At 34.8% G+C, this 15,840-nt stretch overlaps 1 protein-coding gene across 4 annotated transcripts in view; it reads left to right on the forward strand.

Annotated features, from left to right (window-relative positions):
- LOC105470323 (glycogen synthase kinase 3 beta) overlaps positions 1-15,840 on the forward strand; it is a 264,548-nt gene that overhangs the window by 169,409 nt on the left and 79,299 nt on the right. For all 4 annotated transcript variants that reach the window (XM_071092370.1, XM_071092371.1, XM_011722183.2 and 1 more), the window contains exons 5-6: positions 6,901-7,031; positions 10,255-10,361. In XM_071092370.1, the coding sequence (XP_070948471.1) occupies positions 6,901-7,031; positions 10,255-10,361 (238 nt within the window). The remainder of the gene's footprint in view (positions 1-6,900; positions 7,032-10,254; positions 10,362-15,840) is intronic.

The following is a 15,840-nucleotide window of genomic DNA, read 5'->3' on the forward strand; positions in this document are numbered from 1 at the left end:
TCTAGATATTTTTACTTTCACATATAAGAATTACAGTGTGTATGTGTGTATATAAAAAAGTATATATTATATGTACTGTATATATTACATAGTATAGTGTATATATTATAGTGTATATATACTATATATGTATACACTATATATAGTGTATACACTATACACTATTGTGAATATTGTGAAAACTAGTAGTTAAGTTTGAAAGTTCAGGTGTCTAAATACAATTTTTAAATTTAACCCTTTATGGAAATGACTGTAGAAAATAAAATGACATTGACTCTGAATGTCTTATGGTTAGGGTTTTTGAAGTCTTAATTGTTAAAAATTTAAGCTTCACAATAATAAAAGAGTTACCAAAGTAGGAACATTAATAATAGAAGTTCCTTGAGTAGATTTTGCATAAGCTAATAATAATCATAATAATAATAGAAGTTCTTTAAGCACTTTTGTTAGCACTCCTTGTTGGCAAGGAGTCATATATATAGTATATATAATATACACTATATATATAGTGTATGCACTATATATAATGTATATATAGTGTATATAATATATATTTATATATAAAGTGTATATATACTTTATATATATAGATAGATAAGGATGTTCTTTTTTATTTCCTTCCTTCCTTCCTTTTCTTCATTTACTGAAATTTATAATAATTAGTCAATTCCATAGCATCCTCCATAGGTACCAGTGAGGTGTTTTGTTGTTTGTTTTAAAATATCTTGTGTGAGTGTTAATAATATTTGACAATTTCCTTGCTTTCTAACATGACAAAGTATTCCAGGTTCATCTTACACATTCTTCCTCAGACTTAGAATCAACCTTTTCTTCAAGAAGACCTTGCTCTTTGAGTGGGAGGTGGTATTTAGAGACCACAGTCTGGATGCTAGAAGTGCTAACTGTCACAGGATTGGTTATTGTTTCTGGGTCTTTTTAGTGAACAGAGCTAGGAAATATGTGGATAATTTTCTCAGATGTAATGCATCTTTTTTTTTTCTGAAAATAAATACACCATGAGTTCATATTGATACTTTCAAATAAAATTTATGAGTTTTTACTTAACTGTAATAATCTTATATTTGTATTTCCTTTCTCTTACATTGAAAATTTCATTTCTCAATGATAGCAGTATATTTAATAACTTATTCTACCCTGCACCCTACATAACTGTCTTAGAATAACAATTCCAACACTAGCACCACCAGCTAAAAATAATTTAAGATCTAAGCACAGCTCAATTTTACCTGTTAGATCTCATTAGGGATGAACAATCAAATGTCTCTGTTCTAAAGAAACACTGAGGCCAGGCACATTGGCTCATGCCTGTAATCCAGCATTTTGGGAGGCCGATGTGTGCAGATCACCTGAGGTCAAAAGTTCGAGACCAGCCTGGCCAACATGGCGAGACCCCACCTTTACTAAAAAATACAAAAATTAGCTGGGCGTGCTGGAGCACACCTGTAATCCTAGCTACTCAGGAGGCTGAGGCAGAAGAATCACTTGAACCTCTGAAACGGAGGTTGCAGTAAGCCAAGATTGCGCCACTGCACTCCAGCCTGGGTGACAGAGCGAGACTTCATCTCAAAAAAATTGAATAATTCCTCTCTGTGTGATGATGTTCTATTAAGCATTTGTTTGTTTCAGTTTACTTTTATTATAGATTGTGGTTTTCTAAATTTTTAAATAAAATTTACTTTTAAATTAATATATTTATACATAGTTCAAAACAAGATTGACAAAACAAGGTTCAAAGAAGTTTAGCTTTTATCTCTGTTCCCTCTGCTCTGTTCCTTTCCTTTACCAGTGTTAAATATTTTTTAAATGTTAATAATTTATCCTACCATTTTTAAAATAAGCAAACATGCAATTATTCTTACCCTGTTTTTATATAAATGGTTACATAAAGTACATGTTTTTCTCTTTTTTTCAGTTAAAAATATATCCTAGAGATCAGTCCATATTTTCATGTGTGTGTATATCACCTTCTTCATGGCTACCATATTACTTCATCATGTGACTGTATTCTAGTTAATTCACCCAGTGAGCTATTAATGCACATGCTGTTTTCCCCTTGTTTTTTGTTGTGTTTTTTTGGGTTTTGCTATTAAAAATAGTTCTATAGTGAACAACCCTGTGCACTAATTGTATTTTTGCCAGCAAATAGTTGAGCTAGATATCTGGCATTATGTATTTTAAAAATGAAAATAAAATTATTGTACATACTGAGGTTGGCATACAGAGAGAGATCTAGCACTCCTTTCTTTCTCCCCGTTGTGGGAAAAGGGTTTTGTTTTGTTTTGTTTTTTAATGTAACCACAGCCCTTTCAGAGGCCAGATCTATTGGCTCTGGGCATTATTCTTTGGGGACATAGATCCCTTAAAGGTCTGAAAAGATGAAAACAGTGTCTGGAATTGATGAGTTATGAGTTGATCTCCTTCACATGGTCATTCTACATAGTTTTATTGTAATCCTGTTGTATGAAAAATGTTAGATTGTGAGAGGGATATAAAAGTAGTAAATGCAAGTAACTCTTGCCTTCATGCACCTCTTCATCTGATACGGACTTGTTTGGCATACATGCCACCAGAATGGCAACTGCATTTCTTTATAATTGCCTTTCACTTTTTCTGGGAGAGTTGAGTATGTTCTGTGAGCAAGATACAGGTTAAAAACTTTTTGAGCACCTTTGCTTTTCTGATGAGTATATTTCAGAACTAAGTAGGTTTTAAAATGCAACTCTAAAACAGATGACTGGCAAATCATTGTTGTGAACTTAATAATTTTTTTTTGGTTGAAAAGACATGTTTAAGGACAGGGTCTGATCACACAAGAGAGTTAGATGCATTTTTTGAATCATAAACAAAATTGGTATTACTTGTTTTAACATGTATTCTATTACTTGCTTTATTATTTTATTACTTCAGATATTATGGCACCGAGAAGAGGGCATTCGATTTCAGTTACATATAACTAACTGTTCGAATTGTGTTCAACTGCAGAGTACATTCCCTTCTGTGATATTTTGTCCTGTAACCTGAAGCATAGTAATTATTTTATAGAAATGTTAACAATTTTGTATGAACTTTGAATAAAATGAAAAATTAAAAAAATTGTGACCATTGAACCTCAATATCTTCTGCAAAACTGGGGATAATGTGTATCTCACAGAGTAGTTGCAAGAATTAAGTAAACAAATAGGCAGAAATGCTTTTCTTGGTTTAGCACTTAGTACATGTTAAATCTGTTACATTTCAAAATGTGTTAATTTGAGTTTCTAAGAATTAATCATTCTAGTATTTTATTTAGCCACCAACCTGCCTTTGTTTTGTTGTTGTTGTTGTTGTTGTTTTGAGAGAGAGAATCTCGCACTGTGGCCCAAGCTGGAGTGCAGTGGTGCAATCTCAGTTCACTGCAACTTCTGTCTCCCCGGTTCAAGCAATTCTCCTGCCTCAGCCTTCCTAGCTGGGATTACAGGCATGAACCACCAAGCCTGGCTAATTTTTTGTATTTTAGTAGAGACGAGGTTTCACTATGTTGCCCCTAGGGTGGTCTCGAACTCCACCTGCCTTGGCCTCCCAAAGTGCTAGGGTTACAGGTGTGAGCCAACGCGCCCAGCCTCCACCAAGCTATTTAATGATTATATTTTACACCTTTATTTAATAAAATATGGCAAAATACATGAATAGTAATTGAAAGAGAAGCACTTACTCAAACCACTACAGAATATTGTGTATGTGTGATATTGAGCAAGTTGCTTAATCTCTCTGGGCCTCAGTTATTTTATATTTAAAATGGCAATAATATTAGTACTTATTACATAAGGTTATTATGAGGAGTAAGTGAAATAATACACATAAAGCAGTTAAAACAGTGCCCAGCACATAAGTTGTTTTTCTGTTCTTGTTTTTGCTATCTTTCTAGTCTAGAAAGCTTCTTGGCTTTCTTATAAATACACTTTTACAAAGTGAAACAACAACAAATATATAATATTACATATTTCTTTTTTTTCCCCCTGTTGGAAACTTTTATATATATATATATATATATATATATATATATATATATATATATATATACTTTTTAAGTTCTAGGGTACATGTGCACAACGTGCAAGTTTGTTACATATGTATACATGTGCCATGTTGGTGTGCTGTACCCATTAACTCGTCATTTACATTAGGTATATCTCCTAATGCTATCCCTCCCCCCTCCTTCCACCCCATGATAGGCCCTGGTGTGTGATGTTCCCTTTCCTGTGTCCAAGCGTTCCCATTGTTCAGTTCCCACCTATGAGTGAGAACACGCAGTGTTTGGTTTTTTGTCCTTGCGATAGTTTGCTGAAAATGCTTCATCCATGTCCCTACAAAGGACATGAACTCATCTTTTTGTATGAGTATTACAAAATATATTTTTTGTGTAGTATTAGTATTCCATGGTGTATATGTGCCACATTTTCTTAATGCAGTCTATCATTGATGGACATTTGGGTTGGTTCCAGGTCTTTGCTGTTGTGAATAGTGCTGCAACAAACATTCATGTGCATGTGTCTTTATAGCAGCATGATCTATAATCCTTTAGGTATATACCCAGTAATGGGATGGCTGGGTCAAATGGTATTTCTAGTTCTAGATCCTTGAGGAATCGCCACACTCTCTTCCACAATGGTTGAACTAGTTTACAGTCCCACCAACAGTGTAAAAGTGTTCCTGTTTCTCCACATCCTCTCCAGCACCTGTTGTTTCCTGACTTTTTAATGATCGCCATTCTAACTGGTGTGAGATGGTATCTCATTGTGGTTTTGATTTGCTATTCTCTGATGGCCAGTGATGATGAGCATTTTTTCATGTGTCTATTGGCTGCATAAATGTCTTCTTTTGAGAAGTGTCTGTTCATATCCTTCGCCCACTTTTTGATGGGATTGTTTGTTTTTCTCTTGTAAATTTGTTTGAGTTCTTTGTAGGTTCTGGATATTAGCCCTTTGTCAGATGAGTAGATTGCAAAAATTTTCTCCCATTCTGTGGGTTGCCTGTTCACTCTGATAGTAGTTTCTTTTGCTGTGCAGAAGCTCTGTAGTTTAATTAGATCTCATTTGTCTGTTCTTTATCTTGACATTTCTAGATAAACTTTTCAAGACAGTGAAGATAGAGTAGATCTTTCAGATGAAAGAATACAAGACATCTTAAAATTAACCTCATTTAAACTCTTAAGCTTTTTTTTTTTCATAAAAGAAAACTTGTTTTCACTGATTCTTACTGACCTAGACATTAATACCCTGACACAGTAAAATCTGTTTTTAGTAAATTTATGCCTGTGAACTCAGTTTCTTATTGGAGATTGTCTTTTTAGTGATAATGAATTAAACTCCTAGAGTAAGCTTTAGGACTTAGAAATTGATTCTGTGAATGATGGTACAATAGTAGAAGTATGAAGTTTTTAAAAAAAAGTTATATGGATACCTAAATGCCTTAATTTTAACTTTGTTGGCAAAATGCTGACCTTGTAAAAGATCTTTTCTGTACAGTTTACATCATGCTTCATTTTAAAGAAGACATAAACTTTTCCAGCTATAGTTCGTATTAACTTCAAAGATGTACTAAAATTCAGCTGTCTGCAGTTTTCACCGTGCTTCTTAGAAGGAAAGTAGGTTTCATGTTAACTTTAATTAACCTAAGCCTTAGCAGTAGCTTTTAAAGATGGTGCCATGTGTCAGTGCTTCATTAGACTTTTAAGTATCTTTTTTTTTTTAATTGTTTTTTTACCAAGATATTTGTTATCTTTGGTTTGACTGATTTCAAAAATTCTGTCCATGGTGTAACTTCGGGGTAGAGGTCAGAAGGTAAACAGCCAGAAAAGTTTAAAAGTGAATCAACTAGCCGGGCGAGGCGGCGGGCGCCTGTAGTCCCAGCTACTCGGGAGGCTGAGGCAGGAGAATGGCGTGAACCCGGGAGGCGGAGCTTGCAGTGAGCTGAGATAGGGCCACTGCACTCCAGCCTGGGCTACAGAGCGAGACTCCGTCTCAAAAAAAAAAAAAAAAAAAAAAAAAAGTGAATCAGAACACTGACCTTGAGATTTAAATTATACTCTCTTTCTCCATGAAGTTTCTGTCTTCTGCAGTCAAGAGTGTGATTCTTTATTCCAGTTTCTCAATGCAGACCCAGTTTCTCAGTGTATCTTTTTGGTAAGAAAACTGAGAACGTCGTCTCTTTTTTAAGATGATGTCAATAGTCAGGCATCTGTTTTTGAATGTCATTTTGAATTATACTTTTTCTGAAGGATATTAACAGGAAGAATGGTGGTGCTACTAACAGAGTTATTGATGTCTTGATAGAGCAGTGATTATAGATTTTCTCAGTCCACATGAGTTTTCCTAGACCACTGTATCAATCACCTTGGAGGCTGACATCTCAGAAAAATATGATTCTAAAGATGACACTTTGGAAATACGTTTACATTGAGCAGCGTGCCCTACTAGAAAGAACTATAAACTTAAAAATCAGAATACCTGGTTTCTGACCCAAAGTTACTTATTATTCATGATTTCGGATGCTTCTCTGAGCTTTTCATTTGTGTTTTAAATAAAAGCCCATCTTAGCAGGCTTGTAATGTGAGATGTTAGTAAAATTAAAAGTTATAAAACACATTGTAAAATTTCCTTTCTTAAGTTATTAAAGAATGATGCGAATAGTACATATGGTTAATGACGCTTTAGCTAATTCATATAGAAATAGCTAATTAATACAGAAATGACATGAAATTTGTGAAAGGAGGATTGAGTGCCGGTAATCTATAGCATTTCACCTGTTCTTTTCTGAGAATCTGTTATTTTATTGACTGCTTAAGTATTCTGATTTGTTTAGGATAGGAAATATTTAATTAATTTCTACTATCTATTACAGTTATATATGTATCAGCTGTTCCGAAGTTTAGCCTATATCCATTCCTTTGGAATCTGCCATCGGGATATTAAACCACAGAACCTCTTGTTGGATCCTGATACAGCCGTATTAAAACTCTGTGACTTTGGAAGGTAAGCTACTGTCCCTCTCCCTGCCCCTTCCCTTCTCCCCTCCTCCCCCATTATCTTCTTTTAAATATATTCCTTTTGCAATATCAGCCTAAACACAGTAATTCTTATCCAAGAGGTATAAACTAGTGCAGCTGTGAGAGTAATTTTGTTAGTTTCTGTCAAAATTATAAATGTATATATACTTCTTCATTTAACACTTTAACTTTTAGGAATTATTTCCTTGGAAATAAACGTTTACAAAATAGTGTATATATATGGATTTTTATTATAGCATTGTTTATAAGCATCCGTTAGTAGGAAAATGGCTAAATAAATTATGGTACATACAGAGTAATACATGCAACCATGAAAAAGAATGAGGCAGCTCTCTGTGAACTGAAAGGGTATGATCTCTAGGAAACATTAAATGAAGAAAGCAGATCAAGAGTATGTGTATTGTATGCCACCTTTTATGTTTTAAAAACATACAGAGTGTGACTATATATACGAGTACATGTGTGGCTTATTTCTGAAACAGTATGTAATCCATAACATTTGATTGCCTGAGAAAGGAAACTTTGGGAATATAATGTAGTTGGGAAACTCACTTTTTCATTGATTGTATTTTAGTATTGTTTGAGTTTATGTTAGATATATACTCCTTTTTCAGTAAGAACTAATTTTTTTCAAAATATTGATTACATTCCTGTGTATCTTTTTAACTTCACAGTTAACCTCAATTCAGGGATGAGATAAAAGGTCTACTAGCAGTGTTTTCTTCATTTTCCTCTATAATTTAGCCTTTTATTCTACCCTTTTTTCCTGCAAATTTCTTCAAACTTTCTGCTTTTAAAAACTCATTCTTGGTAATATACTGTGAATTTGTAATAAAACTTTATTCTTTCCATTTTCAGTTTTCAGTACTTTTGTGCCTCTCTAATCTAACCTTTTAACATGTAGTCAAGCCTATATTCCCATGTAACTCAGGCAGTTACCCTGCCACTTCCTCACTGGTGTAATCACCTAATCTCTCTCCTCATGGTCCCTAAGACATCTCTACATAATTTGGGTTCTTTCCAATTTAATTTTTTCATCCTTGTTACAAATTCTTTCTTTTCACCATAGCTCTATAGATTACATATTGCCCCACACTTGTTGATACCTATGTTCCTATCCCTTTGTAATACTTTTACATCAATTCACAGTTTAAATTTGGGGTTCAACATAGGATATGTTTTCCACAGGCTTCTCTTGAGATAGATCCTTTAAAAAATAAGCAAATCTGTTCTGTCATGAGTTAATTTTTCTTAGTCTCACAATGACCGTCCTCATTCTACTAATTTCAGATGACCTATCACTTTGCAGGCCATGACTCTGTTCCCTGAACTATTTTTAAAAATGGTGAAAGACAATGAAGCTCTTATTTGGTGTTTGAAACAAAGCACTACTACTTGTCTATAAGAAAAACTGCCCAAATCATTTATGTTTTCTTGTTAATGGGTGTCTTCCCCATTGAGAGTGACTGACTTGGTAGGGACAGACTATGAGACACCAAGGTTAGAAGAGCTTCTGTTCTCATGATAGTGTCAGAACACTTGGTACAGCCCTTTCTCTTAGGACATAAAATAGCTTTATTCTGAGAATTTGGAAGAGGGATTTCGCTTGTTTGATAGCTCATTTTTATAAACCCTCTAATTTTTTGTTTTTAACAGAATTGATTTGGTCAGATAGAGTTTGGGAAACACTTTGGGCTTTACGTATCAGATTGGTAATTTGAACAAAATACTATTACTTTCTTCTTATTTTTTCACTAGATGAAACGGGGCCTAAAAGTAGCTAAAGGACTAGTTGGGCTATTTAGGAACAGAAAGCTAGATGTGATCACAATATTAGGCAAGGAGTTAAAACCAGCCTCCTCTGTAAGAGAGGCTGCTTCATTTTTGTAGCTCCATCAAGTAGTGAAAAAACTTCACGGTACAAAGCTTGGATACTAACATTTTGTCTCGTCATTAGTTTTCTGAATATAATTAGAACCTATCTTGTTAATTAAAAGGTGTCCTTTAGAAGGTATAACGGTCTCCTATCAATTATGCTGAAAACTAAATGTCATAATTTTCATGCAGCCTGAAAACAGGGATTAGTATTTGTTAATTTATGAAATGGTTATTGTATGTCAGTACTTGGGGAGAGGGTTGAAAAACAAACTTCAAAACTAGTGATGAAGGAAAAACAAGTTAAGTTTAGAGTCATCATTGACTAGAAACAAATGGAAGAAAAGAAAGCCCAGTCATTGAAAGAAATCCTTGTGACTACTTTCATCTGTCTTTACCCTGGTTTTCCAGTACCTTTACCTCAGCATTTTCTTACCTTTTTTTTTTTTTTTTTTTTTTTTGGCACTTACTGTTTTACTGTTTTGATTTCATTGCATTTTGTGCCTTTATTTATCTTTTTTATTAATGTATGTCAGAATGGCTGGCTTCTACAGCAGTTTATTTTATTCTGTCTTTGGATTATCTTGGGCGACATCTCAAAATAAATTAGTTGTAATTTATTATACTTTGATGTTTAAAATACATGCTACAAACTATTTTAGTAGGAAAATTGGAGTAAGAAAACATGCAATTAAACTTACTATAGCAGTTAAAATTCATAGGCTGTGAATCATTTCTGCCCTGAAGTTGAAGGGCCTGTTTATAATTTATTGGGTAATAAATGTTTATGCAGTTAATAAATTGACCAAGATATGGAAAAATAGATTGAGTTTATAAACCTTGAAATATTCACCCTGAGTCAGAAGTCAAAATGCAATACAGTGGCCAATTTCTAGCCCTTCTTAAAGAAATACATTGGGTGAGGAATATTCATTCTTAGAATCTATTGTCATGCTTTTTGGTGGGGGAGATACCTCTTTTCTGCCCTTGCTTCTTTGTATTTTAGAAGTGGAATTTGGGGAACAGGATCAGAAGAAATTCAGCACTTACCCTTTTTTGCTTTTGGTGCCTTCTTAGGTGACAAATGCTTTCTTTAAAAATTGCTATTCTTTTTTGCAGGGCAAGGTGATAAAATTGTAAATTTCTTTTGTCAGAGATAGTTACAGTTTACATTTTCTTTTTCATATATGATTCAAATGATGTGAATCTTAGAAAATCATTCGATACTGTGAAAGGGTAGCAGTCTAGGTTCTTTTAAGGTTTAGATTTAAAGAATTTCTGCTTTTTATTTTTATTTTTTTTTTTTCTGTTAGTGCAAAGCAGCTGGTCCGAGGAGAACCCAATGTTTCGTATATCTGTTCTCGGTACTATAGGGCACCAGAGTTGATCTTTGGAGCCACTGATTATACCTCTAGTATAGGTAAGTATGAATCTGAATGTAATGCTCATAATTATTAATTGCTTCTTGATTTTAGTAATTTAGTATTACTAATCTGTACTTTTATTTGCATTAAAAGATAGATATATCCCATAATGTTTTTTTCTTAAAGCTTGAGATGCAAACATATATAGGCATACCTCATTTTATTATACTTCCCAGGCACTGCTTTTTTTTTTTTTTTTAAAACCTCTCAGAGGTTTGTGTCAACCCTGAGTCAAGCAAGTCTGCCAGCAGTAGTTTTATAAGAGCATGTGCTTACTTCATGTCTTTGTGTCATCATGTCTTTGTGTCACATTTTGGTAATTATTGCAGCATTTCAAACTTTCTCATTATTGTATCTGCTATGGTGATCTATGATCAGTGGTCTTTGATGTTATTTTTAATTGTTTCAGGTTGCCACAAACCACAACAATATAAGACAGCAAACTTAATCGATCAGTGTTGTGTATGTTATGACTATTCCACCAGCTGGCCATGACCCATCTCTCTTCCTATCCTCAGGCTTCCCTATTCCCTGAGAGACAACAATATTGAAATTAGGCCAATTAACAACTCTGCAGTTGCTTCTAAGTATTCAAGTGAAAGGTACATCTTTCACTTTTAATCAAAAGCTAGACGTGATTAAGCTTAGCGAGGAAGGCATATCGAAATTGTGCCAGTTAGCCAAGTTGTGACCACAAAGGAAAAGTTCTTAAAGGAAATTAAAGTGCTACTCCAGTGAACAGATGAATGATAAGAAAGTGAAACAGCCTTATTGCTGTTACGGAGAAAGTTTTAGTGGTTTGGATAGATCAAACCAACCACAACATTCACTTGAGCCAGAGCAAGGCCTGAACTCCCTACTCCCTTCAATTCTGTGAAGACAGAGAGGTGAGGAAGCTACACAAGAAAAATCTGAAGGTAGCAGAGGTTATTTCATGAGGTTTAAGGAAAAAAACTGCACCATGCCATAAAAGTGCAAGGCAAGCAGCAAGTGCTGATGTAGAAGCTGCAGCAAGTTATCCAGAAGATGTAACGAAGATCATTGATGAAGGTGGCTACATTAAACATCAGAGTTTTAATGGAGACCAAACAGTCTCATACTGTATTGGAAGAAGATACCATTTAGGACTTTCATCTCTAGATTTTCTAGAGATGAAAGACTTCCTCCAGAGAGGAGAAGTGTCATTGCCTGGCTTCAAAGCTTGTAAGGACAGGTTGACTCTCTTGTTAGGGCCTAATGCAGCTGGTGACTTTAAGTGGAAGCCAGTGCTCATTTACCATTCCAAAAATCCTAGGGTCCTTAAGAATGATACTAAATGTATTCTGCCTGTGCTCCATAAATAGAGCAACAATGAGTAGATGATAGCACATCTGTTTGTAGCATGGTTCACTGAATATTTGAAGCCCACTGCTGAGACCTACTACTCCAGAGAAAAGTATTTCTTTCAAAATATTACTGCTTATTGACAATGCAACTGGTCACCCAAATGTTGATAAATACATTCGTAAGGCTATAGCTGCCCTAGATAGTGATTACTCTGATGGATCTGGGCAAAGTCAATTTTAAATCTTTTGGAAAGGATTCACCATTCTAGGTGTCATTAAGAACATTTGTGATTCGTGAGAGTGGGTCCAAATAACATTTGGAAGAAGTTGATTCCAAGGCTTATAGATGACCTTGAGGTGTGCTAGACTTCAGTGAAGGAAGTCTCTGCAGATGTTGTGGAAATAGCAAGCAAACTAGAATTAGAAGTGGAGCCGGAAGATGTGACTGAACTGCTGCAATCTCATGATAAAACATAAACGAGTTGCTTTTTTTATGGATGAGCAAAAAAAGGGGTTTCTTGAGGTGGAATCTACTCCTGGTTAAGATGCTGTGAATATTGTTGAAATGACAACAAAAGATTTAGAATATTACATAATTGTAGTTGATAAAGCAACAGCAGGAGTTGAGAGGACTGATTCCCATTTTGAAAGTGGTTCTAATGTGGGTAAAATGCTATCAAAGAGCATCTCATACTACAGAAAAATCTTTCGTGAAGGGAAGAGTCAATTTATGTGGCAAACTTCATTGTCACTTTAAGAAATTGCTCCAGCCACATCCTATAGCCTTCAGCAACTGCCACCCTGATCAGTTGGCAGCCATCAACATCAAGGCAAGACCCTCTGCTAGCAAAAAGAGTACAACTCACTGAAGGCTTAGATGATCATTAGCATTTTTTTAGTAATAAATGTTTTTAAATTAACGTATATACATTAATTTTTTTTAGACAATTCTATTGTACAAGTGATAGACTACAGTATAGAGTGAACATATCTTTTATATGCACTGGGATACCAGAAGATTTGTGAGACTTGCTTTATTGTGTCTTATTGTAATGGTCTGGAACCAGTTCCACAACATCTCTGACATATGCCTGTATAGAGTTTTTCAAATTTTACTTTTCAGAATTTAAAATATACCTACTATTCTGTTTTTCCTCCTTGGACTATTAGAATTATAAAGCTAATAGCTTTTACCTTAAGAATTTAAATTAATTCTAAGTAACTTTTTGTTTTTTACTTTCTTATTTAAAATCCTCCTGAAATACTTCTGAGTGTGATTACACTAGTTGGAGAATTTATTAATGTTATTTCATTAAGTTAATAATGAAAGTGATAGTATGGCCATATTGCTAACATTTCCTTCATGCCATCTCCATTATTTAATATAAAATCAGCTTAAGTCACTAATAGTTTTGCTAAATGCACTGATTCTGTAGAAGTATGTACCCAAGATGTTAGTGATAGAAGGAACTGAATAGAGACCATTAGCTTTAATCATCGTTGACCTTCTCAAGTCTTTACCCCAGATGTTTAGTGATACGAGGAACTGAATACAGACCATTAGCTTTAATCATCATTGACCTTCTCAAGTCTTCACTCAAGATGTTTAGTGATAGAAGGAACTGAATAGAGACCATTAGATTAGCTTTTATCGTCATTGACCTTCTCAAGTCTTCACCCAAGATGTTTAGTGATAGAAGGAGCTAAATAGAGACCATTAGCTTTAATCATCATTGACCTTCTCTTCTACTCCATTTTAGCCCACTAGCCAGGAGTGAACAGAGAGAGCATGATTGGCTGGACATGAATAGGAAGCTAACAAACAAGGAGCAACTTTAAGCTAGATGTGCAAGTGGAAACCAAAATTATTTTATTCTTATGTATTGTTTCTGAAGAGAATTCCTTTAGTCCAAAAACAGAAACAAAAGCATGCAAATAATAAACCCAAAAAATCCCCACAGTAACAGAAAACTAAAACAAACAAAAAACAGACTTGGCCTGGCGCAGTGGCTCACACCTGTAATCCCAACACTTTGGGAGGCTGAGGTGGGCAGATCACTTGAACTCAGGAGTTTGAGACCAGCCTGGGCAACATAGTGAAAACTCGTCACTACCAAAAATTAGCCGGGCATGGTGACATGCCCCTGTACTCCCAGCTATTTGGGAGGCTAAGTTGGGAGGATGGCTTGAGGCCAGGAGGCAGAGGTTGTAGTTAACTGAGACTGCACTACTGCACTCCAACCTGGGTGACAGAATGAGACCCCCTCTCAACAACAGCAACAACAAAAAATAAAACAGACCTTGTGACAGTTTTCTGTCTTTTTGATACAAATAGAAATTCTCTGATATAAGCAAACACCCTAATCAGAAACACATTATTTTTTTATTTTGCCAAATGGCAAAATGCCAAAGCGCATTTTGATTTCTGCCAAGAGGCCAGCAGTTTTACCCACCATTTCCTTTGTACCCTCAGTACAAATGTTAACCCAGTAAAAGTGTATTCTTGTGAAAAGAGTTTTGCCCTCTGGGACATCTAAAAATGTCTAGAGGACCCAGGTGCAAAGAGTACAAAGTGTCCTCTGTAGACCACACTTTGAAATCTGCTTTACCAGAGGGTAGAGAGCATAATAATATGTATATGTATGTGTATGTAATTCTCAGAGTCTTATTATGGCTGTGGTACATGGCATATATGAATGGACAGATGAGAAATAGTACAAAGAATATTTTGCTTGTGGTCGACCTAGGTTTGAGCATCAGGTCACTATTGAAGTAAAGTGGAGATTACTGACAGTTCTGCTTTTCTGAGTGGCTGTGAGGCTTAAATAAAATGTTAGTGAAAATACTGTAGAAATGTAAGGTGGTATTCTTTTTGTGGCATTTTTAGACTTGACTCTCTTCAAGAGCAAATTTCAGCCCCTTGTCTTTGGGCATATCATTGTATTTTCCAGCTGCTTTACATTTTATTCAAATATATGATACTGATTATCTATATATACTGGTGTGAGTTATGCCAGAAACACCTAAAATAAAGGCAGTTTGATTCTTCTCAAAAAGTTATCACATCATCTCACACATTAAGGAACAGTTACACAAACAGGAGTCTTTTGAACCCTAACAAGCCTAGGTTTGGCCTCCCATTATAAACTTAGGATACTTGCTGCTTAAGACTGTAATGTTTTTAAACAGACCCCCCAAAAAGTATACTAATATAGTGACATTTTTAAATGTTTTTAACCATAATGTTTGAAACGAAGAGTAACTGCTTCTGACAAGATTATTGTCATATTTAGATACAGCCAAAGGTAAAGCTGATGTCTCTGATTATATTGTCTTACTGAGAAATGGCAGAATGAGAACAAAAGGCTTCCTTAGAACAAGGGATTGAACTTACAGACAGACCCTTGAAGAAGCTGTTACAGTGAGACAGTTATTCTGTGACAGTGAGACAGTTATTCAAGAGAGTGGTGTCTTGATTGGGAACTGAGAATGATTCCAGGCCTAGCTCTACTATTCAGTACCTTTACCTTGGGGAAGTCATTTAACTTTATCATGTCTTAATTTCCTTATTCCATGAAATAAGTGTGTTAAACTAAATGGTCTTGAAAGATCACTTTAACATGACCCTGAGTTAAGTATGAAACAAAATGCTATTCTGGCTTTAACCCCAACTAACTAATTTTCAGTGTGCCAAAGCACTATTTTTATTTTTCCAGTACCTTCTATTTAGTTGAAGTTTTATTCTATTTGGAGAATTTCATCCATTTCTCCTTTAAAATAAGAGTAGAAGAGATTTTAGTGTCATTCAGAAAGTGATTGATAAATACTTTGTTTTTACTAACTTGACTGATGTAACATGAATTGAAGGCTGCTAGTATAGTTGTCACCTGAATCTTTTGAGTATCAATCTTCTGTGGTAACTTCTAGGCAAGAGTATTTCTTGATGTTTTACTTTTTGTCTTCCATATTTGTAGCTAAATCTTGCCTGAGAAAGTGTTTCCTGTTGTTTTTTATGAAGGCATAATTATTCCCCTACAATTTTTTCAGCCTTGTATTCTGAGATGAATCATTCCGTATTAGAGAGGAAAAAAGTAGAGTGCATATTACCTTCCATCTTATTCACTAGGTAAAGGGATATTTTAAAACTTGG

Source organism: Macaca nemestrina, chromosome 2 (assembly GCF_043159975.1).
Source record: "Macaca nemestrina isolate mMacNem1 chromosome 2, mMacNem.hap1, whole genome shotgun sequence".
In the NCBI taxonomy this organism is placed as follows: domain Eukaryota; kingdom Metazoa; phylum Chordata; class Mammalia; order Primates; family Cercopithecidae; genus Macaca; species Macaca nemestrina.